The 24,956-nt window shown below is 47.2% G+C and overlaps 1 protein-coding gene across 2 annotated transcripts; it reads right to left on the bottom strand.

Annotated features, from left to right (window-relative positions):
• Positions 1–337: 337 nt before the first annotated feature.
• On the bottom strand, positions 338–24,259 carry MED26 (mediator complex subunit 26). 2 transcript variants are annotated; one of them, XM_080566079.1, is made up of 3 exons: positions 22,441–24,259; positions 4,856–4,930; positions 338–3,059 (listed from the first exon to the last, which is right to left on the bottom strand). In XM_080566079.1, exons 1-3 carry the CDS (start codon positions 22,513–22,515, stop codon positions 1,365–1,367), a joined length of 1,845 nt encoding a protein of 614 aa, XP_080422205.1. In that variant the 5' UTR covers positions 22,516–24,259; the 3' UTR covers positions 338–1,364. The 2 variants fall into 2 exon arrangements, with proteins under 2 accessions (XP_080422205.1, XP_080422206.1); XM_080566080.1 differs by lacking the exon at positions 22,441–24,259 and adding an exon at positions 21,729–22,354.
• Between the last annotated feature and the right edge of the window lie 697 nt (positions 24,260–24,956).

The following is a 24,956-nucleotide window of genomic DNA, read 5'->3' as shown; positions in this document are numbered from 1 at the left end:
CTTTAGAAATCATTTTTAACAATTAGGAATAATATATTACAAAATTACTCAGAAAAGAGGAACTACGATCTTTTTAGACTTTGAGGTACGTTAACGGTAATTGGGTTATCAGTCTCTAAACCCTGGATGCAACCAGAGTTTAAAAAAATCCAACCTGTGCGACTGAATACCACCAATATACTTGGAAGACATCTTATATATCCCTAACAGCCAGCTGCTTTTGACACTGTCAGATGGGATTCAGCTTCGCCACACTGCTCCAATGGATTCTCAGTTAGTTTGAATCGAGCAAACTTCTAAAAATAAATTAGTTCAGTATAAATAATTCACAAACTGCTTTGTGCAAATTTTTTTTATTTCCACATTTATATCACAATGTGTCCACTTAAAGGACCAAATAGCAAAGTTGCTCCCTTCTGCATCCCAAGAACACAGAAGTCTAGTTACTGTACATTCACTAAGGCTCTTTGTTTTTGCAAATTGCGTTTATGATGGATATCCATAAGGCAAACAATATCTAAAGGAATGGTAACAAGTATATTTCCAGCATACAAACAGGCTTCCTTTTTCCCTCTCACAGTACAGTTACAAACTCGTAGCACCCTCATTACATTTAGATTCTAGAAAAGGTGATTTTCTTTTTTTTTTTTTTCCTAGAAGTTTGCAGGAAGGGAAAAGGAGGAAAAATATTTGGCTGGTGGTGGTGGGATCAAAAATATCGTTAAACATCTAGTTTTTGCAGCATTTCTCAGAGACTGGATTTAAACTGAAACCAGACTAAAATATGTGGATGCCTATGGAATGTTGAGCTGAAGCTGGTTGCCCAGCCTGCAGTGCAACACCTGCTGTTTAAAACCCAATCTCCGTACCACATGACTTTAAAAACGCAATCATGTTCAGAGATGTGATACAAATAAAACTACAGTTTTTGCACATTGTCTCTCGAATATCTCACTGCCAAATAAAAACCCAAATCAAGTCAAATAAATAGATGCATATTTTGTTAAGGTAACTTCCACAAATTTTCTCTGTACCTGCCTGTAATAAGATTCCGGCATTCAGAAAGTGCTGGAAATCATCTTCACTTCTTGGGGACTAACACTTTTTTATAGCTGGCTCGCTATAGAGTTTTGAACTCAGTTTATCAACCTTCGTATGCCTTCCTTTGCAATTGTTAGTAAACTGGTAGCAGCATTTCACAAAAGGAGAATTTAAAGGAAAGAGCTGTCAATACCCAGCTCCCTCTCACCCTCTGCTCGTTGGGCCTGTTTGTCCAGGACAGGAGGCTTTCTCCGTGTTTAAGTGGCATAGTGTCTGCCATTTTTGCTAACTGCAGATGTAAAAGCATTTTAGCAAAACTGAACTCAGTCTAGGCAGACATAAGGCAGGATGTTCAATCTACCGTCATCCCCGTGTGGATCTAAAGATATGCACTGTGTCCAATCATACCAGTTACCCTGTGTATCATAACAGCCGTTCACGCCTGGCCAGTTATGTTCACGTATTCTGTTGAGATCATCACTTGTGACCTCCCTTGTGACCCCAGGCAAGTCTGTAGGTTTGCTGTTAGGAGCTAGAACATGAGTCTTTCTAGCCTCTTTTCTAGTGCTTTCCTCCTGCTTTAAATATTCAGACATGAAGTAGTGAGCTCCTGGAGTCTGTACTCCTGATGAAGACAGCAAGCTACTCTGTCTGTTTAAATATGACTGAATTATTTCATTTCTGGATAATTCTTTCCAGTTCGTTTGTTCAAAAGGGCTTTGCAGGTTAGGTTTTTGCTCCTGCTTTTCCGTTTCTGTCCTGTGCTGTTCAGTAAGTGCAGGGATTTCTACCTGCAAAGGATCTTTCTGTGTTAAAGGTTTTATCTGTCCTGTCATGGGATCAAAAGTGAGTTTTCTCTCTTTTAACCTCACAGGTTTCACGCCCCCTTCTGTCACGTGCCCGTCCAAGTTGACTGTATAGTCTCTAGGTCGGTACCTTTTCTTCTTTTTACTATCTGAACCTGAAGCAGCATCGTCACTGTCCATTTTTGAAGTGTCCTGTGAAAAGCCCATGTGTGGCGTGAGAGATTCCCCAGGATGGGAGCTGGTTTTGCAGCTGGGAGATGTGTGCTGTTGAAGCGTCCCTGCTGTATGCCTGTGCTGGCTTTCAGAAGGTACCTGCTGCTCCTGCCAGTGCTGAGATACCTCAGTTACTGATTGCTGAGGGAACTCCAGTCTTTTTGCTGGCATGGGAGGTGTTGATGGTTGCATCAAGGATGGTGGCGGTGATGGCACCTGTGCAGTATCTAAGAACTGAGACCTTTGAGACGGACTAGGCATCGAATCCTTTGGTGAGTACGTAGTATGCTGCCGAGCAAAAGTATCATGCCTGACATTTCTAGGGCTAAACGAGGAACAGCGAGGACTCTTAGGTTGGTGCGGTCCTGTGGTTTCTTCTGATTTATCATGCTGCTGAAGCACTGCAGTCTTTAATAACGAGGAAGTGCTTGAAGGTTTTACAAGTCCCGGAGAACTGGTGTGAGGTTTTACAGCATTTACTGGAATCTTATTGTGTTTATCATTTTCACTGAGTTCTGTCCTGCTGCTTTCAGGCCCTGCGTGTAGATTTACATCTACAGGACTAGGAAAATTTTCAGGACTACCTCCAATTCCATTCGTTGGAGGGGGTGAAGAGTTTTGTAATACTTCATGACTAGCTTTGGAGACTTTTGGGGCAGGAGGGCCCTGATGCCCATCCCTGTGTTCACCTTTCCTTTTCCGATTTCCCAATTTCTCTGGTTTTGGAGAATTTAGTTTCTGTATGTCATTCCTGCTTTTCAATTCACTGATTGGCTTTGACCCAGCCACGGCAGGAAGCGGTGCTTCTGGTTTGCAGTTGTGAGCACCCCCATTTGCTGATCCAGGTGGATTCGGCAACCCTCTTGGCACTGGTTCGTTCTGGGTTACAGGTTCTATCAACTTTTGCCAATTCCGCAACAATTTCTTGGCACGTTTGGCAAGTTCCTCATTGGATGTCTTCTTCCTCACCTCATTGATAAGCCTCCCAAGTCTTGTTTCCTAGAAAAAAATAAAAGTTCTTTTAGAAACACGTATCATTCTAAACAAAATTCTAATTCCATTTTCTAAGTAAGTTTTTGCTTTTTAATGCTTACTCTAAGAAATATCTAGTATAAAACAATTAAGGTTTAAGAGCTGAATTAGCCTTTTTGGAAGGATTAGCCCACTTGGTCCAGCATTCTGCCACACAGAATGAAACCTACTGTGGGTTTTAAGCCATCCTTTCTTCCTCCCCTGGCTAAAGCACCAGAGCCACTAGCTGTGAAAAACATCAGAAAGGAATTTTTAATCAGCGGGAACCTTGAGAGTATAGGTGAAAGCTCAGATTTGAGTGGAACTGCTGTACCCAAGGCAGAAAAGGTTCATTTATTACAGCAAAACTGAGACCTGCAGAAAGAGGCATGAGGAGAAAATCCAGAATCTTTGCCTGTCACAGTAACACACTGAAAACACAAATCTCCATTTCACAGATCTGACTGCCAAGGTGTGATTTATGTCCTGTCTTCTTCCTTCATGTCCTCCCCCTTCACTCCTAGTAGCTTGAAAGGGTACTGAAGACCAGCTTAGAGAGGCTTTTCTACGATGCCCCAACACGGTTCTGTAATGGGAAGGAAGTGAAGTGTTTGTGTCCAAAGCACACTTGGAAACAAAGAATTCCACAAGTCGGATTACTTAAGAGCAGCACTTCAAAGGAAGACAGACTGGATTTTGTGAGAAATATGCAACATGTGATACATATGTCGAAATGCAACTAGAGTTGACAAAAATCTAGACAGGTTTCAACGTCTCCAGCTGGAAAAAAATCATCTTGGTATTGCACCTAGGATTTACAGAATAGCTGTGTGATTCCCACATGGCATGCATTTCCATCGCATTTGGTCCTTTATGAATGCGAAGGTAAACCCCTGGCACAACACAACGCTTTCTGTACTGCTATGCCTCAGAATCTCATCTGTTTTGAGATTTGTTCATTCTGAGATTTGTCTCCCACGTGGCAGCATGGAGAGCACTTAGCACTCACCATCTAAGGCTCAGAACAATTATTTCACAGTAATTGTATTTGTGAATATCACGATTCACGTTTCACAGTAATTATTTGCATTGGCATTGTGTTCAGTACTCACTAACAGCTGATCCTGTAGTGCTGACTACTTACAGCATCAGATATCACCTCAAACCATCCTATAGCTACTTGAGTCTTGGGAAAACAGTCAAAGGTTATAAAAAACAGTAGTTAAAAGCAATTTCACGATAAAGATTGAAAACCTTTGTATGATTTAGCCATAGAAGCATTTTTGGGCTCTGTATTTAAAAGTGACCGGAGACACTGCAGTCGCTATCCCAGCTGATACTTCAACTTTTAATACATCTAATCTCATCACAGAGATTCAGGCATTGAAACATGCTGCACTAAATTTAAGATTAATTTTACAGAACGTGCCTTTCCGATTTCAGATTCATTGCTTTGTCACCAAACAACTAAAAAGGTGATCAGTAGCTCAACAAGAAGAGTGGTGATGAATGTGAAGAATTAACAAGTAGCAAGTAACGATAAATGTAGTGCCTTATACAAATAGGAACCAGGCTGCCCAGAACACTGATCTGAATCCAGAAAGAACCACTGTGTACACATTGAGATGTCAGAAGCAGCATGAGAGGGACAAAATAATATCTTAATTGTGAATCCTTTGCAATCAATCTATTGTTTCAAGGAAAGCTCTTATGGAAATGAGACGGGCTGAGCAAGTCCTTTTATGCACACAAGAAAACCAAGTGACGTTCAGATGGTGACATACCTCAAGTGCCTCTTTGGTAATGGGATATTTCTCCAGGCTGGAGATCACTTCCAGCACTGCCACCATGTTATGGATCTGCAACAAGGAAGAAAGAGTCACTTCATGTTTCACGTACATGTCTTAGTTATCAAACGTACTGTAAGACCTCCACTTTATAATTGCTGCAAACATTAATCACAAAATTGCTGTCACACTGTCTGGCTTTAGGGAGCTGATCGTTCAAAGAATAGGGACAAGGACACTTTACTGACCTAGTTGGAAACTGAAGGAACTGTAACAAACACACACTTACATAAAACTAAATGAAATATTAGCAGTAAAACCAGCGTGCAAATTAGCAAAGTTCCGAGACCCGAGTCCAGGTATTAGTTAATTGTCCTAACTGGAAACATAAACGCCAAGTGAACAAAGAGTAACCAGTGAAATCAGAAACGCAGCATTTATTCTTTTAGGCACTGCTTTAGATTTACACAAGTCACCGCTGACTAATTTTGCTCAAAATACCGGTGCTTCCTGTAGCTACACCAAGCGCCTAAAAGCCCAGGTACAAAGTACTCCAAGTTTCAAACCAGCTGAAGCAAGCTCAGTGCCCAGTAGGTGTCCTCAGCCAGTCGCCCAGCACCAGACAAACCAGGCGTGGGATCCAGCCCCGGCTCCCGAGCAGCCACCTTAAAAACCGTCAGCATTCTGGAATTACACTTCCTGCTATGTGACGCTGAGGAGCAACTTCAGAAATTCACTTTACAAAGAGGGTATCCGATCTTCTTTCTGATGGGCTTCGCTGCAACATTTCTGTATGCACAAGGCCCTCCCAAAGGCAGCTGCCATGATCTGTGGATGTTAAACACGAGTGCGATTTTAATAACTCCTCTGAGAGCACTCAGACGACACAGGGATCCAAATTTCCATGACCTGATACTAACAGCACTGAAAACTGGAATTTCTAATTCACCTTTGTAGATGGATTTAAAAGATAAGCGAAGGAAAACTTGAATCACCGAGCCTCGTTTATTGCTTAACTGCGTTTGTGACTCAACTGGACACGGACTGCAGCCGAGGAAAATCACGCAGCCGGGACCTGCGCAGGGATCCCACGTTAACCCCACGTCTTTCCCGAGCACAGGCAGGCAGCCCTGCTCTCCCCACACCACCGCGAGGTTCTTCGTGTTAAGAAGAACACGAGTTTGTAGGACTCGGCTTTTTCCAACTCATTTCTGCCCTTTTATAAAGTCCCAAACAAAAGCAGGACTGCTTAAGGCTGATGATACGCAGATAAAGCTGCAATGAAACAATTTGCCTGGTTTTTACAGTAACTTTTATCAAATTTATTTTTAAGTCTATATTGGTTTGGAGTGATTGTAACTCAAGTTATAAAATCTTTTTCAGACTAAAGATGAATTAAGTTGTCACGATTCTTTCTCTGCTGAACTGCCATGCCTCTGCAGATGGGTAAAGCCCTACCACCTGAGGCAGGCTTACGTTTTAAAGCACCAATTTCGATGTATTTTGGTATTTAGTATTTTACTTCAGTGCACTGACTTTCTTCACATCTTGATCCTTGCATCCCTCGCTGCCCAGGAAGGAGGATTTAGCACCACAGTTTAAGTAATACATAGCCCCCCCTTTTTTTTTCCTCCAAAGTTTCTAGCTCCGGAGCGCTCAGAATAGCTAATGTTTAATTCTGGGAGTTTCCAGACAAACATTTTTAGACTTGCAAAACATGATATTCTCCCTCTCAACACGTTTTACACTACGAGTTACCTAGGCGCAAGAAATCACTGTTTATTGCACACATCAATAACCGGTACGATTATTTTTGCAGTTACTGGTAATCCCCAAATATTCATTACCTAAATGACAAACTGATGGCAAAAAAGGATCATTAGCCTATCAGGAGGTCAAGATGGGGAAAGCGATATGCTCATATATATATACACACCTACAGAAAGATGAAACTGGTCAGGGAATTTCCAGCAACAGCTTTGCCTTTGTTTTAAAATACCTAAAGACACGCATATGGCTGCCCCCAAATGCTAAATCACCTCCCAGAGGCCAGGTCTGTACCAGGAGTGATAGCTGCTAGGCTCCTGCTGCACTCCCTTCCTCTGACAGAGGCATGGTACCAACTAGGAGAGCAAAAGCAGCCTTACACCACCGGGTCTGTGCTGATCGCTCAGCTCCTAGCAGAGCACAAGACAGCGGGTTCAGACTCTTCACACACTCGCGGGCCATCGCAAGCACCCGGCCGCACTGAAGCCATGGCTGCAAGGAGGCCAAACACTCGAACAGCAAGTAGCTTCTCCTATTTTTCCTTCTTTTGACCTTCAGGGAAGCCTGGTTCTCTTAAAAAAAATAATTCAGGCAGGTTCAACAGCTTCTCCACCCTTCTCCAGTAGTTTTGTGCTCTTATCTTGAAACGCTTTATCCAAACTGTCACAAAAAGTTTATCATAAAAATCATCTTTACCTGTTTCAAAATAATACAGACCATGAAATCTCTTGTGGTATAGTTAAACACTATGATGAAAACAAGATGACCTCTCCAAAAGGCCTCAAGTATCATCTTTTCGAGACGAAGGCACCTATTTCGATAACAGCAGTACATCAGTATCACACAGCAGGGTCTTTACCTTAAACCACCTGTTACTGGCTGCATAAAAATCATGTATTGTCACACAACTGACATGAGAACAAAGTTATAGAACCTACCAGGACGTCCTATTTTGAGCAGCAGCAGCAACGATCATTTATTAATGCAAGCTGCTATTAGAAATGCTTCTTGGCTACGCAGCGGATAGGCGAAGTACCATACGGCACAGTGGGACAAGGGAGTTTGGCAACTTCTCCTCGGACACTGTGTAAGAGCACAATTGCATAACTCGGTCTCTCAAACTTGCACATCATTTTAGTTTCTTTTTGCCTTTGTCTACTTATGCTGCAACCCACTACAACCACCCCAAAACAAGAAGTACCACGAAACAGCCCCAGGACCTCGTTCGTATTCAGGACCTTGCAGAAAACAACCGAGAAGAATTCAAGCTGCACTTCGATTCGTCCCATGCTGCTCCCATGGTGTGAAGACCGACCGGCACACAGACTGATTCACTCCAAATTTTACTGGAGAACATCTGCTTCGAGTCATCTACAATAATCCTTTCCAGCCAACCCTAATGACAGTCACAGAAAACAAATCTTATTTATTCCATGCAAGCCTCCTGAAGTCATTCAGCCGTACTCCGGAGCTCACTACTGGGATCTCAGATCTTTTCCAAGTTCAGCAGTAAATGTTTTTACTACAGCCTCAGACAAAAGAACGGGGTTCTGAACTCCGTGGAAAAGATCAAACAGCTCAATTTCTCTTCTTTAATTGCCATCTTAACCCTGCTGTCGCTTTTCTACATCGAGAGCAATTCAGTAACTGACTTCAGGGGAGGCGCTACGTGGTGGTTTAAAGGGCTAAGAAGTTTTTTTTTGGGTTTGGTGTGCTCAGCACGCAGCTGCTCCCTGCCGCCTCCTTCCTGGGCAGCTTTACAGGCAGCAGCAAAGCAAGCGGCTGCGCACGAGCTGGCGTCACCGCTTCCACGTGCCGGGGCTGCAGAAGGGCCAGGGAGAGCAAGCAGCCTGCTGGAGGTTTGTTTCGCACCAGGCTCAGCTGCTGCGGGTCGGTTCTCTTCCTCCTGCACCGAGCAGCCCGGCACGGGGCGAGCGCCAGCTCCGCGCCTCCACTCTCCCCCAGCACCGTGGCCCCGCAGGCGCTCTCGCCCCGCTGCTGCCCAAGGAAGAGCTGCCACAGAAACACTCGACCGTTGTCATTCGACCCCAGCTGAAATCAGTTTTTAAGGTTTTGCGAGGATGCTTCTGAAGATTTTTGCATGATCGGACCACGGTAGATGACAAACCAGATCTGAGCAGTACGGATGAGGGCCTGGGGCAGGAGGACTGGGTGTTTCCCTAGGGCAGGAAAGCCCAAGAGCTAAGCACAAAATTATAAAAAAATTGCCGTGAAGCTGCTAACACAGATTTCTGTCCTACTGGATTCTGGACAGGAAGGTTCTTCTTTGTAATTATTCGCATGAAGTTCAAATAACAGCACTAAAAGGCATCCCTTGACACAGCATCATCATCCATACGGTCACGTTAGTACCTTCAGAAGTTTCTAAAAGGTATTTAAACCTGGCTTACAACACCTCGAGTCTGATCAATGAAACTTTTCTAAACAAAGTATAATGCTGTTATCCTCCTGAAGTCACAGGTTGTAATAATCAATAATCTGACTCCATTATAAGTATTCTGAACAGACTACACAAACACATCAGAAGATACTGGCTTTGAGAGAAGGTATTTGACATTATACTACAATTTAGTTCTTCAAAACATGCTATCACTACTCAGTAGTTTGCTAGCTTCAAAGGAAGTGCTTTGTTTAGCAAATATCGCAGAAATTCTTACAAAAACAAGCAAGAGAAGTGGACCTACGATAGAAGACTCAACAGATCTGTCTTTGATACTGATATGAATCCAGATCTCTATCACCAAGTTGTTGTTTTCTGTTTGCAATTAATATTAAAAATGCAGCATGGTCTACCCAGAGGTTCACGGGGGCATTTGTACCATTTTTGTCTTCCCCATGCCCCTAGGACAGCAGCATTTTATTGGGAGTTACAAGAACTGTCATATCCACGGGTCACGTAAATCTTTAGGCTGGATAACATTAGAGAAAATCCTAGATCCAAGGTCGATACTGCTAAAATTGCCAGGAAGGCCGAACCGATCTGAACGCAGGTGTGGCAGCAGCACCACGAGGGATGCCCTCCACTCACGCTCGCTTTCTCCAGAGCAGCGTAGCTCTTACTTACATCTAAGCACCGATTCCTACCCCAGACTGGGGTCTCTAATCAATACCAAACTTTGCTCACGGCAGTGTGTATGTATAAAAGCTATTTGACTGCATTATAATCCAAAACATGGAATAAGGAGTAAGAAGAAAGAGAGCTGCTAGTCACAGTAGGCTTTATTTAAGCACTGCGATGGAAATACAGTAGCAGAGTGTTTATTTAGCACTTCATATAGGACGCATCAGATATCAGACATTAGCAATACATAACATGAACAGCAAACTAAAATGCCATTTATTCAAAGATACAGACCAAACACACAAAGTCAGAATTCAGGTTACAATCTGCTGGTATTTAGATCAGTTCCCTTGCAACTGATCTATTAACAGTTTCCCCTACCCCCAACGTGGCATGGCGCTGTCTAAAGATAGGGTAGAGGAGATACTATTCACAGAAATGACATACCAAAAAGATGACCATGCACTACTTTGTTCATAATTACCGAAAGTGTTTGAAAGTTAGTTTGCATAAACAGAGTTCAAGTATTCCCTGGTATACAAAAGGTATTGTTAAAGGTGGAGGTGTGCTTCCTATTAAAGATCTGCTTTGCTAAATACTGAACATGAATAGATGATTTATGCATTTTTGGTTTGATGACATCCCCTGAGAGCATCTTCTACAAGAGAAATTCACTGGGAGTCCACGCTTTGAAAACTGATCAGAAATGTGTACCGCAAAACAGCAACGAGAAATACTCCTTGGCTACCAAGAGCAGTCACAGAAGTACGGCAAGAACTTATCCTGACCTCTGGATTTAACATTTCCAGGCCTAATTGAAAGATTTAAGAAGTCTGCATACATTTTATTTGTTCTCAGCTTTTATTTAATGGGAAGGTAACATCATCCAGATTCCTCCCCACACATACTTTACAAAGCCAGGATCAAACAAGAGAGTTAGGTCAGACTCCAGCAAGATACCGCTCTGCAAAGACATCAGCAGACCCGAAATATTTCACTCGAGCAAGACACTTTAGCCCTGTTACCTTCTGACAGTACATACGCACGTGAGTAAGTTGTACTGAGACTGGGACAGCCAAGGGATCGAGAGGAGTTGGCCAGCAGGAGAACTTGCCCCAGCCCTTCGGAGCATCCTAGGGCCAAGCCCCGAGCAGCCAGTGTGTGCCACCAGCACCTGGGCCCCGTGACCCGCTCCAAGGGGGACATGGAACCCTTGGGTCTGACCCTGACACCTCCAGGCAGCACACAGCGAGGCAGGGGCAACCACCCCCCTGAAAGAAGAGCCCGTTGGTGGAGTCATTAGAAGGTCCAAGTAGTAGTAGGATACAGAGTGGGAAGACTCGCACCCGAAACAATCGGGTCACAGATCAGCAGAGGCACGAGAGAGATCTTCATCTACAGGAGGAGGTCTTGAAGGCAACTAGAGAACTGACAGGACTGTAACACTTCGCTCCATTCATGTTTATTAACCAATAATTGGAAGACATTCCTGTTGCTACAAACAGGAATAATTGTCAACTTCACCATGCAGCCCGCATACAACGTCGTAAGACTTGTACCCTAGTGCCTACTCCTCGGTTGTATACAGAAGGCTGAAGAGCCGCTGCAGCATGACACCTCAACAACTTCTTTCCCTCTCCCCACCAAAAAAAATTAAAAACACCCATCCACCCCACAACCCACCCAAAGCCACCACACCGTGAACCTCGGCAAAACTTTTTGGAGGAACAAGTTTATGAACCTGATTTGAAAAGCCTAGCGACTGAAGCGACGGTTGGTCACACGAAGTGCCATTAGCTGGAGGTGCACGTGCGGTACACAGGCATGGGAACAGAGGAAGAGCAGCTCACATCTGGTTGCCATTGGGCCAGCAGGGCAGAACACAGTGTCAACAGCATCTACCACAACAATAGTACGGCAAGATATTTTAGTCTTGTTTTTCCCCCCACGCCGTGCTGATAAGGAACGGTATAGGCATCAAATTCAGCTGGAATTGCACGTTCATCCCGAGGCGCCGCAGTTCAAGAAGAATGTATACAAAGAGGAGTTCAGAGGAGAGCAGCGATAAGGGGTTTTGAAAACACAGCTAACGAGAAAGAGTTTAAGTACTCAGCTCACAGAATATCAGAAAAAAACTAGGGAGGAGACACACAAGGCTTGAAATGAGCCTTCCTATGCATTAGAGCCACCATAAAGAAAAGGGTGATCAGTTGTTTTCACGCTCACTGGCTTAGTTTGCAACAAGACAACTCCTGATTACATATGAGGAACAAGCAGAGAACTACCAGTGCACTCAAACAAGCTCCCAAATAGTTCCCATAGACACTACAGGGCTTTAAGAACAGAACCTGGAAGGAGCTGTTTTACATAGGGGACGTTACTTCAGAGGCGGCGATGGACCATGTCGCCTCCAGACGGCCCTTCCAGCCCTGCGCCCCCGCGACACGCAGCTGGCATTCTGAGTTCTGTCTCCCCAAGAGGATGCGCGCATGTTAATTAATTAGACGAAGCAGTCCGTGTTATAAAGGACTTGCAAAATTCAGCAGCCCGCTACCACCCGTGGCCCACGGCTCGTCCTACCGTGCGGGCCTCCTGGCTGTGCCAGACACGGCGCCGGCACCGCTCCGGCCGCCGATTGCCACCACTTCAACCACCCCACACCCGCCACTCGACATCCCAACACTTGAGCAACACCTCAGAAATGGCACGGGCCTGCCAAAACAACGCAACTGATTTAATGAAACAATAACAACCACGGAGCTGTTTGGCTTGACCCAGCCCTGTGCATCCAGTGCCTTCTGGTGCAAATACCAGGAGCACACTGAGGCCAGCTACAGATGTATTTAACCCTTTGTGGAACACCACCATGTGTCTTATCGGAACCAGGCTCGTCAGGTGTTGAGCTGCACATCTAACGACTACAAAATAATGTAACGTGCCCACCTGGGTGTGATCACTACAGATCATTTCAGCACAATAAATAACACCCACAGAACCCAGCACTAACACACGAGCCCTAAAGAAACCCAAACAAGCATCGCGCTGGTCCTGAGGACATCTAACCACGACAATTTTGTCACATGCACGATAACCCTTCTTCCTCTCCCTCCACCTGTACAGAAAGTTTAACCAGATTAATCTTGGTAGTCACTATTTATTCCAAAATTATTGAAAAATTCAAAGAGCCATACAACTAGGTTGCTGTGCAACTCAAGCCACAGGAACTGGTCCTACTTCAACACGAGAGAAATGGGAGTTTGTTGACTATTCAGGCAGAACACCACAAAATATACGGAAAATCCAGCCTTAAAACGCACTCCTTTTTATTTAGAGTATTCTTGGTGCTTCCCACAGCGAGGAGCGAGGCAGTCACTTGGTCCCAAGTCTGTACTGTGACTGTGGTTATTTGGGAAGGAGAAGTCAGGTGCCGCGCACCCAGCAGCTCTCCACTTCACCCGAGCTGCCCGTCGTTATCTACCTGCGTTACCGTAAGGGCAAAGTCAGACACTGAGCTACATCATAAGGACCCTTAAAGGCATTGCCTGGACAGAATCGTTCTGCAGTGACCTGCTTCATCTTAACGCACCCCTAGAGAACCAGCGGAGATTTCAAATTATGCAACCTGCATTTAAGGTCTTGATGAGAATGGCTTCAAAGGGTCGAGAGCTTTCTGAAATTCTTAAATATGATGTTAGTTACCCATCCCATGAAATATCTACCTACAGCTGTTAACCTGAATGTAACGCAGGAAAACCCTAACATCACTATGAGATACAATTTTCACTCTTTTCTTAAAAAAAAAAAAATAGAAATCCCCCATTACCGTATCAAAGTACTTTTAAATGTAGCAGACCAATTTTATTCAAAATGTCAAGGAAGCTTCTCAAATGATTCCTTAAATGACAAGGGAGGCGAAGGTAAGAGCCTGTTGAATACATTGCACGGTGGGATTTATTAATTCATTGGCTAGAAGGGCAAGCAACGTGCTCGCATGACTGCTCGTGAGGTTTTAAGCATGGTGTGTTTGCTCACAAATCTGAGAAACATACCCTTACAAACTGGGAAGGTTTTAAATACCAAGTCTGGAGAGAAATAAGTCACTATCCTTTCAACAGCAATTACTAATACCGAACGTACGTCAGCACACACTATAGAGAGGTTTTATGGAGACGCCAAAAAAAGTGCAATCAATTTATCCTCAAATTATTGCTCACCGAATCCTAGATGAAATGCTGCTGCCAATCACCCATGTCCAAATACTTCCAGCACACAACCTTTCATCTCCCAGCTCACAAATCAGCGGGCTGCTTGGCTGTAGGATCAGCGCCACTCCGGGGCCAATCGCCCGGTGTGATCCTAACGGGACAGAAGGACCCAGCTCTGCTATCAGCATTTTATCTGTCCTTAAACAAACACCACTCAGAAGCTGGAAGCTGGCCCTCACAACACCAAGTTTAGTTATTTCCAACCTAGTAGCAGAAGCCTCCATGATTTCCACCTAAGAAAGCCCCGCTGAAGCCAAAGTAAGCTCCTTGATAGCTTGTCTTAAACAGTCCAGCAGGGAAAATACTACATATACTCACATTTTGATATACAAACTCATTATACATGACAGCGGAGGCAAGATTTTTCACGATACAGTCACGTTCTCAATTAGTGTGCTTATTTGCACACAAATCACGACCACCTCACCTTTTCAAATACATCTGAAACATCCCCTCTTGAATCCTCTGCAGTCTCACTATCCTCAGCTCTACTTGAGGGAAGTGTAGTTTCTCCAAGGATGAACAATTTCACTGATGTAGACATTTTCTGGAACATCCACGACAGTTACTTACGTACTTAAATGTATAAAAATTCCATGTTTCCTCCCACCTAATCAACGCACACAGAATGAGGAATGTTATATACTGACTATGCTAACCAGCTCCAAGCTTTAAGCTACAGACACTTGGAGCTGTTTGTAGACAGCCCTGAAGTTCGCTCATCTCAGACAAGTTGTGAACGTGTGTTACCATCTTGGGACAAGCTGCTGTTCCTCCACCTTCCCGAGTGCCGCACTCCTGAAAAAACGTGAAGACCTACAGTATAACCATGCAAATCAGCACGCGGAGCATCACGAGAACAATACGCGAGGAAGAAGCTCCCCACAGAAGTGCTGGCTGTCAGTCTCAGACAAGATTTCCACCTCTGCACGATCATCTTCACAGCACAAAGTTTCAAAACACACCCGGCTGAGCGCGCTCCTAACTACTCCAGACAGGCTCGGATGTAGGATGCAGAGAATTCCTCTCCTCCCTAACAGCTAAGTTCGAAAACCACTTTGTTCAATCAAACAGAACTAATTACGTTTTCCTTCCAGTGACTCCCTCAATAGAAATTTCTACCACCGACTGTTTGGACACGCTGGAAATTGTATACTTTGATATTAACAATCACACTTCAGCATGCACCACTGCCCCATGAAAGCCGTGCCCCAGAAAACACTGCCGTGCTGTTCAGTTCAGCAGACTGTACCTCAAATTAAAGCAATTTGCTAGCACTTAAATATTTTTCCAAGCACTGAAAGCATGAATTACCTGCAGAAAAAAATAATTTAGCTGTTAGAATACTGAATAAACAAACCTGCAATTACATTAAGGTGAACGTGATGTACTTGCCTTTACCTGAAATATTTCTTTACAGACCAGGCACCTAAGTGGGGCCGCACCATACCACGCGCTACGCAGACCGAAGAAAGTTTACTTGAAGTTATCACCACGCACAAAACAGCCAGACAGGGCAGCAGCAAAGCGCTATCAGCCAAAACAGATGTCCGTTTTTTTTTTTAATTATATTTATTTTTAACTCTAAATCTAATATAGCAGAGTAACTACGCCTTAGAAGAAGCACTTCTTAATCAGTATCCCGTTTCCCCAGTAGGCAGAATCAACTCCTCCTCTTCCTATCCTGAAGAAAGAAAACTCACGGCAGCTCCTTGAAGAAACTGGAAGAGGATCTCCCCTCCCAGGGTACCGGGAGAGAGCACTTCAGTTGTTCTGGCACTGCTTCCATCAGGAGCCAAAGGTGTCAGTGACAGCACCATTACGCCAAAAGCTGGTACCAAAAACGCCGGAGAGACGCAAGAGCCCACACCTGATGCACTCCCAACCCAGGCTCACCCTTAACTTGGTTCCACAAAAGGTACCAGAGGACTGACAAATTCCAGTTTCTCTCCCCAGCCCAGACTTCAGAAACACGGACTAAGCTGAGGGTCTTCACGTTTTATAAGCCCCAAATTGGGTCTCTGCCCACTCGGGAGCTCGTGACAGCAAATATTTTCCCTCCCTCCCACCCACGGCAGTGCCAGGCTGCAGTGCCTTGGCAGCCGGAGCCGCTCGCGCTGCCAGCCCCTGCAGCTGCACCCCGCGGCCTCCCACCAGCTCCGGCACCCCTGGGACCCCCTGCTCAGCTGTCCCGGGGCTCCCCAACTCACCCGGGTTCCTTCAGGACCAACCTAGTGCCCCAAAAAAGCTCACCCCGGGGTCCCAGGTGCATCGGTGGCTGCAGGAACGCAGCTGCCCACGGTCAGAGCTGCTTGAAAAACCGCAGCCTCAGCTCCCCTGCTGCCTGGGAAGTTGGGTTCAGCACAGCTCTCCTCCTGGAAGGATGCACACCTTGCACGTCAGCTGCTTTTTCCACGCCGCTGTTTCACCGTGACTGGGAGAAATTATTCCAGATGTTTACCCTACCTACGGAAAGTCGGTTCTTCTGTTCAGTGAAACGCTCCACGGTTCCACCAAGAGAAAGAGAACTGTGTTACAGCCGTTTCCCTCCCCACACGTCTTCCCTGAGTGACTTCAGTGTCCAAATCACAGGTCCGCACCTGCAGACAGGCGCTCGCCGCGAAGCTTGGCTGTTGGGATTTAAACAGCCTGAGCCTGCACCACCCCGGGCTGCCACCACCCCACCCTCACCTCTCCTCGCTGCACAGTCCCCACCAACCTCTGTGCCAAACCCACCTCTCCCGAGCCACGAGGAGCCAGAGGCAGGCTTCCAGGGGAGCCCTGAACAGGCAGAGCGGGGCCAGGTGGGCTCCTTCGGCTGCCCCAGCCGAGGAGGGAGCAGGAGGTGGGGAAGGGGAAGGGGATCGGAACCGCTCTGCTGCCGGGAGCAGCTCCGCTGGCAGCTCCGGCTTCTGTAAGCGTGCGAGTTTAAGCCAAGACAGTTTAATTTTGGGTTATTTGAAGCATTAGCCACTGCTGTAAAGTGGTTTACTCTCCAGTTGCAACGCTCACTGAGAAACTTCCCCCTGGACATCCAGCAAGAAGCTGCCCAGCACTTCTCCCAGGTCCACGTGCCTGGCCACCACACTGCTACACTGCAACAAAAAGGCAGGAACAACTCCGGACACCTCCGAACCACCCCGTAAAGACTCCACAACCGAAACTTGACCGTAAGGCACCCGCTCTCATCTCAGAGCACGCCGACAGGCGCGGTTAACTCCTCCGGTAAGGTAACACCGCCTCTTCCCCGGCAGCCCCAGCCAAGCTAAGGCAGCAGGGGAGCACAAGGAAGCGAGCGGCGCACCGCTCTGTAGCCTCTGAACCTATTTAAGCACTTTAATACCCATTCCTGCTGCCACACCTGGGCCAGGACTACTCACAGTGCACCACGAGTTGCATCAGGTAATTGAGCAACATCACAAACTACCAAGAACAAAAAAAAAAAAGATCCTTTTCCTTTTTTAGCCCAGATCAATCCCCGAGTTCATTCCACCACACGCTCCTGCACCAGCACACGTACAAGGGGTGTACGTAGCAGGAATAAGAAGTGGGTGTTATTTAAATTGTCACTGCCGCCGAAACAAACATTCAAATTACAGTTTAAGAACAAATGACTACTGCCATCATCACCGCAACCTGTGGAGTTTCAAGGAATTAACAACGGGAAGGCAATTTTGGGCATTCCCAGTGTGGGACCCCCTCAACCCAAACTCGCTGCGACTTTTGTTCCGCTCCGATTCTGTCCTAACAGCCTCAAGCTTTGTGACAGCACATCTCGCTGCTGCAATGGGTACAACTGCAAACAAAAAGCTTTTAAGCACCCCAAAAAACCTCTCCAGAAGTCACAGGCTGTACGGCCACCAGTAACAAGTTGCCCAGGACCAGCCAGGGAGCTGCACAGACAAGCACTGCCTCAGACGGGTTAAACCCAGTATCCACGTGAGCATCACAGGCACCGGTGGAATACAGTTCCAGCAAGCACAAAGGAAAACAAAACAAATTAGTTTGCAAGCTGCTTCGGAAAGGGATGGGGAGCAAAACTGCAGGGCAAGGCCAAGAAGCCAACAGTATCTCCACCCGCAAACCAATGCATGAAGTGAACTCAGCTGTTGACAATACAGAGCATCAAAAACCTCATTTAGAGTTGTTTAAAATTAACAAGAGACCGAATACATTGGGACTTACTACAGCTGACACCAAATCTTTCTCTGGAACCCAGGACCGATGCAATAACACCACTCCAGACTCTACACATCAGGGAATCCCACAACCACCTGCTTGTTTCCCCACACACCTGACACAATCAGCTGCCTCGATGCACAAAGGGAGATGTGGGATTGCTCCTTGAAACAGGACGAGCTACAATAAAGAAGCAAAAAGTTGGGAGAGGTACAACAGGTTCCAGTCTCTTCACACACCGCAGCTTCCTTAAAACTGATAAGCTCATTAAGGGCCTCGCAGAAAAGGATAAAGCTAAAGCAAAAGCCATGCCTAGTCTACTTTCGCCCACACAGCACTTCCCTGCATCTAGAGAAATTACCAAGACCCTCCTGAAGTGAAGTACTGCCTCCCTTCACCCCCAGCATTTATATTATTAGAGCGACGTCTGGCACCTTCTCCCGGAACAAGCTCTCCTTTTTAAAGTCGATTCTAGAAAGCGCATTTATCGCTGATGATAGAGGCTTTGGTTTCTAGACTTCGGCAAAGCAATCGATACAGACAACGGCCATGGGAGCGTCTTTATGCAACTCATGCGACAACTGGGAGATCACCGTGGGCCAACGCACTAAACCTAACACAGCACACAAACCAGTTTATTTTTTAATAATTCAGATCAGGGACATCTCCTGAAGGTCTGAGCAGCAAGGCCAGCTGAGGTGCTGCACCCACGGCAGCCTGATTCACAGCCAACACAATCCCCACAGCGAACATCCAGTGGGTTGTTACTCAAACCAAAGCTAGGTTTGCATCACAAAGCAGTATTAATGGCAAATAATTAAATTATTGTCTAATATTTAACATGCGAAGACTGCTACATATTCAGGACGAGGAACCATTTAATTGCAAGCGCAATTCTAAGAGCCAGTTGGAAGCGGCAGGCTTTCCCGCAGAGCAAAACCGAACCGATCTCATTATTCCTGACATCAGGTAATAAATTCCCCGAAGAGCACGGAGCACAATTTAACAAGGCAGAGGTGTTCTGCTTGGTGGAAGTGGTGGTTTCTCCGCACAAAGAACCCGAAGGGAAGCGTCGTTCCTCCCAGAACCAAGGAAATCTCCTCTACAAGACCTCACACAACTGCCACAGTAAGGTGTCGGACATTTCTCCAGCTGGCGTTTCTCCCAGGAAAAGGATTTCCCTGCAAGGACATCACATCGTGTGGGTGCTAACACCAAGCTCTTTCCTCCGATACAAGTCGCGGTGCGTTCCCGCTAACCCACAAGCTTTGGAAGGAAATCGATGTTGATACTTAGTGTTTAAGCCATGCAGCAGAAGTAGTTTGCCCATATGGTTTTTTTGATGCGAAAAGGCTGAATAAACGAAGACACGAAACCAGACATCCCGGGTGGCTTCCAAGATGATGTAATTTTTTTTTTAAATAGCTTATTTCTTATAGGTCTCACTTGAAATAGAGGTTACCCATGTAAATTGTGAACCAAGTGTGCGAAACTAAGTTATAAATATATTCGGCAGCAATTACTAGAAGAGGTCTCAAGTGCTAAGTGCTTGTGTACAATTAAAGCATCGCTCCTGAGTCAGCACGGCTTGATGCAGCAGTTAAAGATGAACAATTGGCACGGAAGATGATTTCTCAAAGCAAGCAGGTTCTGAAAACTTGGGAAAAGATCATTTTGGTCAGTTCAACAACACTGATAGGGATTTTTTTTTCCCCTTAAGGCAGGACCTCAGACTTATCTGGGATTCGTATGTACTCCGAAGACCTTTAGAGGCACACCGAAATGGATATCCACATGGGTGGAGGGGCTTGGAGCAGAGAACACATCAGGGAAGCTTAAACTGATTGTGGGGTACTATTAGTTTAAGCTATAAAGAACTGTAACCCCCTCCTCACCCCCACAAAACCAGACCGCGTTTTCACACATTTGTCAATATCCGTGCAATTTTCACCCCTCGTCCTCCAGAAACACACGCACGTTCACACCGACAATTACATTGAAAATCCTGAAAGAAATCCAGGCCTCAAAGCTTGACTTTCTTGGTAAACAAGGAAGTCAATCACAATAATGAATACTCTAAGTTTGAATGCGACCACTTCTTTTAACAGAAGATTCTAAAAGCCAGAAGAAAGTAGCCACAATTTTCCATGAGCACCAAGAAGTGCCGCGGCTCATACCTGCAGTGACTTCGTCCTGTGGGAAAACACCAGAACGGTTCCTTATGCTTCTGCACTGGGACTCAGGTCAGACTGAATTCAAAATCTACTTTTAAGCGCGTTCAAAAAGTCAGATTTTTCTTCCCTTCACAGAAACGGTGTGACAGATAGCTTTAGCTACTGTTTGCCATGTATTGTGTACGCTTTGGAGAAAAAAAATCTGAGCTCTAAGCCTGCACAATGAATCTCCACACCACCTCTGCTCTCATTCGAAGAAGAGGTTAAAATGGAAGACAGCCCCCTGCCTACAGGCGTTTCTGAACAATGGGCTGATTTTTCCGCCGCTAATTATTGCCCTGGATAAGTATCAAGTATGTAGAATTATAATTTAACATACATTACTCCTAAGCTTATGGGGCTACTGACCTGCAGGAAGCTCAGCAGAGCTGAGGGCTGATGCTTGAACTTCCCCCTGCAGACAGCTGCCTGGTTGTTTCTGGTCCCCCGCATCACAACCAAGCTGCAAGCACTTTCGCAGCAGAATGTAGGGTTTACGTATGGGGGAAAAGGAACCATATCCATCACAAAACGCACTTCCTAGCTGCTTAACTGCACACAGCCAGAGCGTTTCGGAAAGCAGCACCAGAAGTAGGGTAACCTGTGCCGCCAGCAGTCTCGAAGTTAAGGGAAACCAGAGACCTGCTGGAATTTTATGTAACTGGGTTGACACTTGGCCTCACAAAGTGAAAAAAATCTGCAGCCACAAGAAGAGAACCCTGAGCAAACAAAATTCATGAACTGACATTTCAGTGAGAACTGAGTTAAAGTACTGCAAACTCAAGCAACTTTGACATTTAAAAGCCCACAATTACCGTGATAATTCATTACTGTTACTCGAACATGCGATATCGCCGCTCATGACAAATGCGCATCACAGCAGATTACTAAAGAAGTTACAAGGTCAGGGTGATTTTGGGTGATTTTTCTTCCGTTTTCACATCGCACACAAGCCGCTCCAGAACGTTTCCAAATGGCAATAGCTTTATTAGCTACTCCAAGACTGTGATATACATCTATTATAAAAAAATACTTATTCAGAGAGAAGCAGGTAGGAGTTTAATAGAGCCAAAATACCATTTTGTACACCGAGCCTCCCGGAATACCACGCACGCACGCATTCAGCCTGACGCACCCCTGGCTGCCCCCACGACAAACTGCAGATGGCCAGGCCAAACGCACCTTCGCGTCCTGCTGCGGTGCCTGCTGAGCTAAGGCTACAGAAATCTGACAGACTGCAGGCTCCGCAGCCCTCTCACCGTAATAAACACCTGAGCGGAGAACTGCTTTAAAACGCCAAAAAAAAAATAAAAGGAGGAAATAACGCTTCGGATAACTGCATCGTATACATGAAGGCCACTTACTGGTGAAACACATGCCGACTTCTGTGCTTACACTACATCCCAGAAGGAGCAGATAAGCTCATTAGCGCTCTGCAGGGAAGGATAAAAGCGAAGACCGACGCTGCCCGGTGCTGGAGCAGCTCCAGAGCCCCGACTCCACCGCCGAGGCCCTCCGAGTGTCCCCCAAAACCCGGGGCCGCCTCCCCGGCCTGGTGACTGCGGCTGGAGGCAGCGGGGGGCCGAGGAACAGGTGGGCGCCCCCCGGCAGGTCCCGGCGGCTGCGGGAGCCCGGCCCAGAGCCCCCTGCAGGCCGCAACCGAGCCGCGGCCTGGCGTCGGGAGGCCGCCGGGCCGCACGCCGCATGGCCGGGCACCTCCGGCCGGCCCCGGGGGTGCCGGGAGGCGGCGGGACGCGGCGGAGCGAGGCCCGCTGGGGAGCTGGGGGGCCCCTCCGGTGTTCCCATGGAGGAGGAGGAAGGGAACGGGGGGGGCGCCGCCGGCAGCCGGAGCCCCCCCGGGTGCGAGCAGGGCGCCGGGGAGCTCCCCGCTACCGCCCGCAGCGGAGGCTTCCGGTGCTCGGGAAGAGCCCGGCGGGAGGCTGCGGGGGAGCGGCCCCGGGGGGACCCTCGGGAGCGGCGGCGGCGGCGGGGGGAGCCCCGGGCCGGGCGGCCGCCGCCCGCCGTCTCCTCGTTGCCGGCTCCGGGAGCCGCCGGGCCCGGCCGAGCCGTACTCACGTTGCTCTGCGGGTCGATGGCCTGCAGCAGCCGGTCCCTGATCTGCTGCGGGGAGGGGGCCGGAGCCGCTGTCATTGCCTGGGCGAAGCGGGGCGGCTGCGGCCGGGGCGGGCGGGCGGCGGGGCCAGGCCGGGCCGGGGCGGCGGCGGCTCCTCACTCGCCGGCGGCGGCGGCCTCTTCGGGGAGCCGGAGTCGCATGTTCGCTCCCCGCGAGGCGCGGGGGGAAGAAGAAGAGGCGGCGGCGGAGCTCGGAGCGGGGACAGAACCGCGGCGGGCCGGGACCGGGCCGGGGCCCGCCTGCTGGGCTCCGCTCCGCTCCGCTCGGGGCCCAACTCAACTGTGGGCAGGAGCCAGCCCCGCGCAGGGCACCCTGGGACACGCCCGACGCCGTTACGCACGGCGCGCCCCTGACGTCCCGCCGCGCGCAGCGCGCGTGCGCGCGGGGAGGGAAAGTGGCGGTTGAGGGGGGGGCGGGGCGGGAGCCCGTGGGGCTGAGGGGAGCGCAGCGGGGCTGCGGAGGGCGGCCGCCGGACCCAGCTCCTCACGGGGCGTCCCCGCGGCTCCCAACGGTAGCTCGAAGCCTGCGGGCGAGGCCCCGCGCGTCGCAGAGAGGCGCGACGGAGCTCTGTGAGGGCAACGGCTGAAACGGGGGGGGGGAAACGCCCCAAATATGGGGGAAGTTAGAACGCTGAGGGGAGACCTCGTTAACGTGTGTCAGTATCTGAGGGGAGGGCGTCGAGAGGATGGAGCCGGTCTCTTTTCAGGTGTGCCCAGCGACAGGACGAGAGGCAACGGGCACAAACTGAAGCCCAGGAGGTTCCGGCTGAATATGAGGGGACACTCCTGTGCTGTGAGGGTGACGGAGCGCTGGGACAGGCTGCCCAGAGGCCGTGGGGTCTCCCTTCTCTGGAGATTCAAACCCCGCCTGGACGCCATCCTGCGCAACGTGCTCTAGGTGATCCTGCTTGACAGGGGGGCCGGACTAGGTGATCTCCGTAAGTCCCCTCCAACCTCGGCCATTCTGGGATTCTGCGAAATGCCCAAAATGTGGAGGAAATCATAGAATCATATGCCTGAGGAGCCTGGAGAGCAATCCCCAGGCAGGTAGAAAGCAGTGGTGGGGAAAGCCATCCCCGCTTGGTTCAGCGAGTGGTTATGGGCCAGCTGGAAAACAGAAAGGAACCACCTGAAGTTCTGTGCCAGTTTAAAATAAACGTTCACCTTTGCTCATCTCACCAGTGTGCTCTCCCCATCTCTTCGCATGACCACTGCTTAGATATTAAAGGATATACAGACACATGTGCAAAATCTGTTTGTTTCGAGGTCTTATTATGGGTTAGGAGGAGGGTACTGCAGTCTTTTTAGTTGTGAAATCTCAAATGTGTCTTTAAAGAAGTTATTTCCAATTCCAAACCCACAAAAGACTAAAAAATAAAAGTTTTTGCCAATTGACAGAACTTCATGTTTTCATTAGATTCATAAAAATGGGCAAGGCAACCCTTGTAATCCACACAGGTATTAGCTGGGAAGAGTTAACCCTACAGAAACTGAACAAATAGTTCTTTAAAAAGACATTTACCTTCCCACTTTTGCTCTCTGTAGATTCAGAAAAAGGTGCAATTAAAAAGTCAGGTTTTCAGAAGCTTGTAATACAAAATTGGATTTGGTACAAAAGCAGCTGTAACAAACAGCTTCCACTGAAAGCCACCCTCTAGCACACGGGATAAGCAATCAGCCCAGCATTTAAATGTCCCAAAGCATATCAAGAGCAGCTTAAAACCAACTAATTGTTTTTAAAGCACGTGCATAGGAGCTGAATGACAACTTTAAAACTTTTATTCTTTTCAAAAATTGAAATTGTGAGGCGGCAGCATGCTGTTAATCCGCATTATCTAGTTAGAGCTATAAAACTGCCCGTATTCCTTACCAGTACAGCTTGGTCATCTTCCATTTCCCATATTCACCACAATCGGAGTGTTGCTCAGAAAGCAGGTCATCTCAGCACAGGATCAACCATTTTTCAGAGTAAGAATTAAAACCCAGTCTGAAAATGAGCCCTGGACGCTGCTCTGCTGACTGCAGGGGCCCTCTAGCGGCTTATTAAGAGCGATTAAACCTCCCGCACCCCCATTCGTCTGCATTTCACTGAGGAAGACTTGGATTAATGACTAGTAGAGAGAAAATGTTTTCCAAAAATTACATAAAACACTAGATTTTGTTTAGATGCCAAGGCAAGGTAGCATGCTACTCTTTTTGCTCATTTAAAAAAAATAGAAAAAGGTTAAAATAAAAACCACTGAAGACACACACAAGACCTGGAATATGGTTAAATTTAACCTAGGATCTTAAATACTTCTGTGCAGTTCAAACCATGCTTGTAGGATCCTTTTATCCATACATTCTTCTACATTCATTACTGCAAGGCATTTTCCCTTAAACTACCCCTCCTCAAAAGAAAGCACAAAGGCTTCAGGTCACACAAAAGAGCCTCACTGGAGCGAATTGCTTTAAGTGCA

Source organism: Anser brachyrhynchus (genome assembly GCF_964034855.1).
Source record: "Anser brachyrhynchus genome assembly, chromosome: 23".
NCBI lineage: Eukaryota > Metazoa > Chordata > Aves > Anseriformes > Anatidae > Anser > Anser brachyrhynchus.
This window is presented reverse-complemented; position numbering and strand designations above follow the sequence as displayed.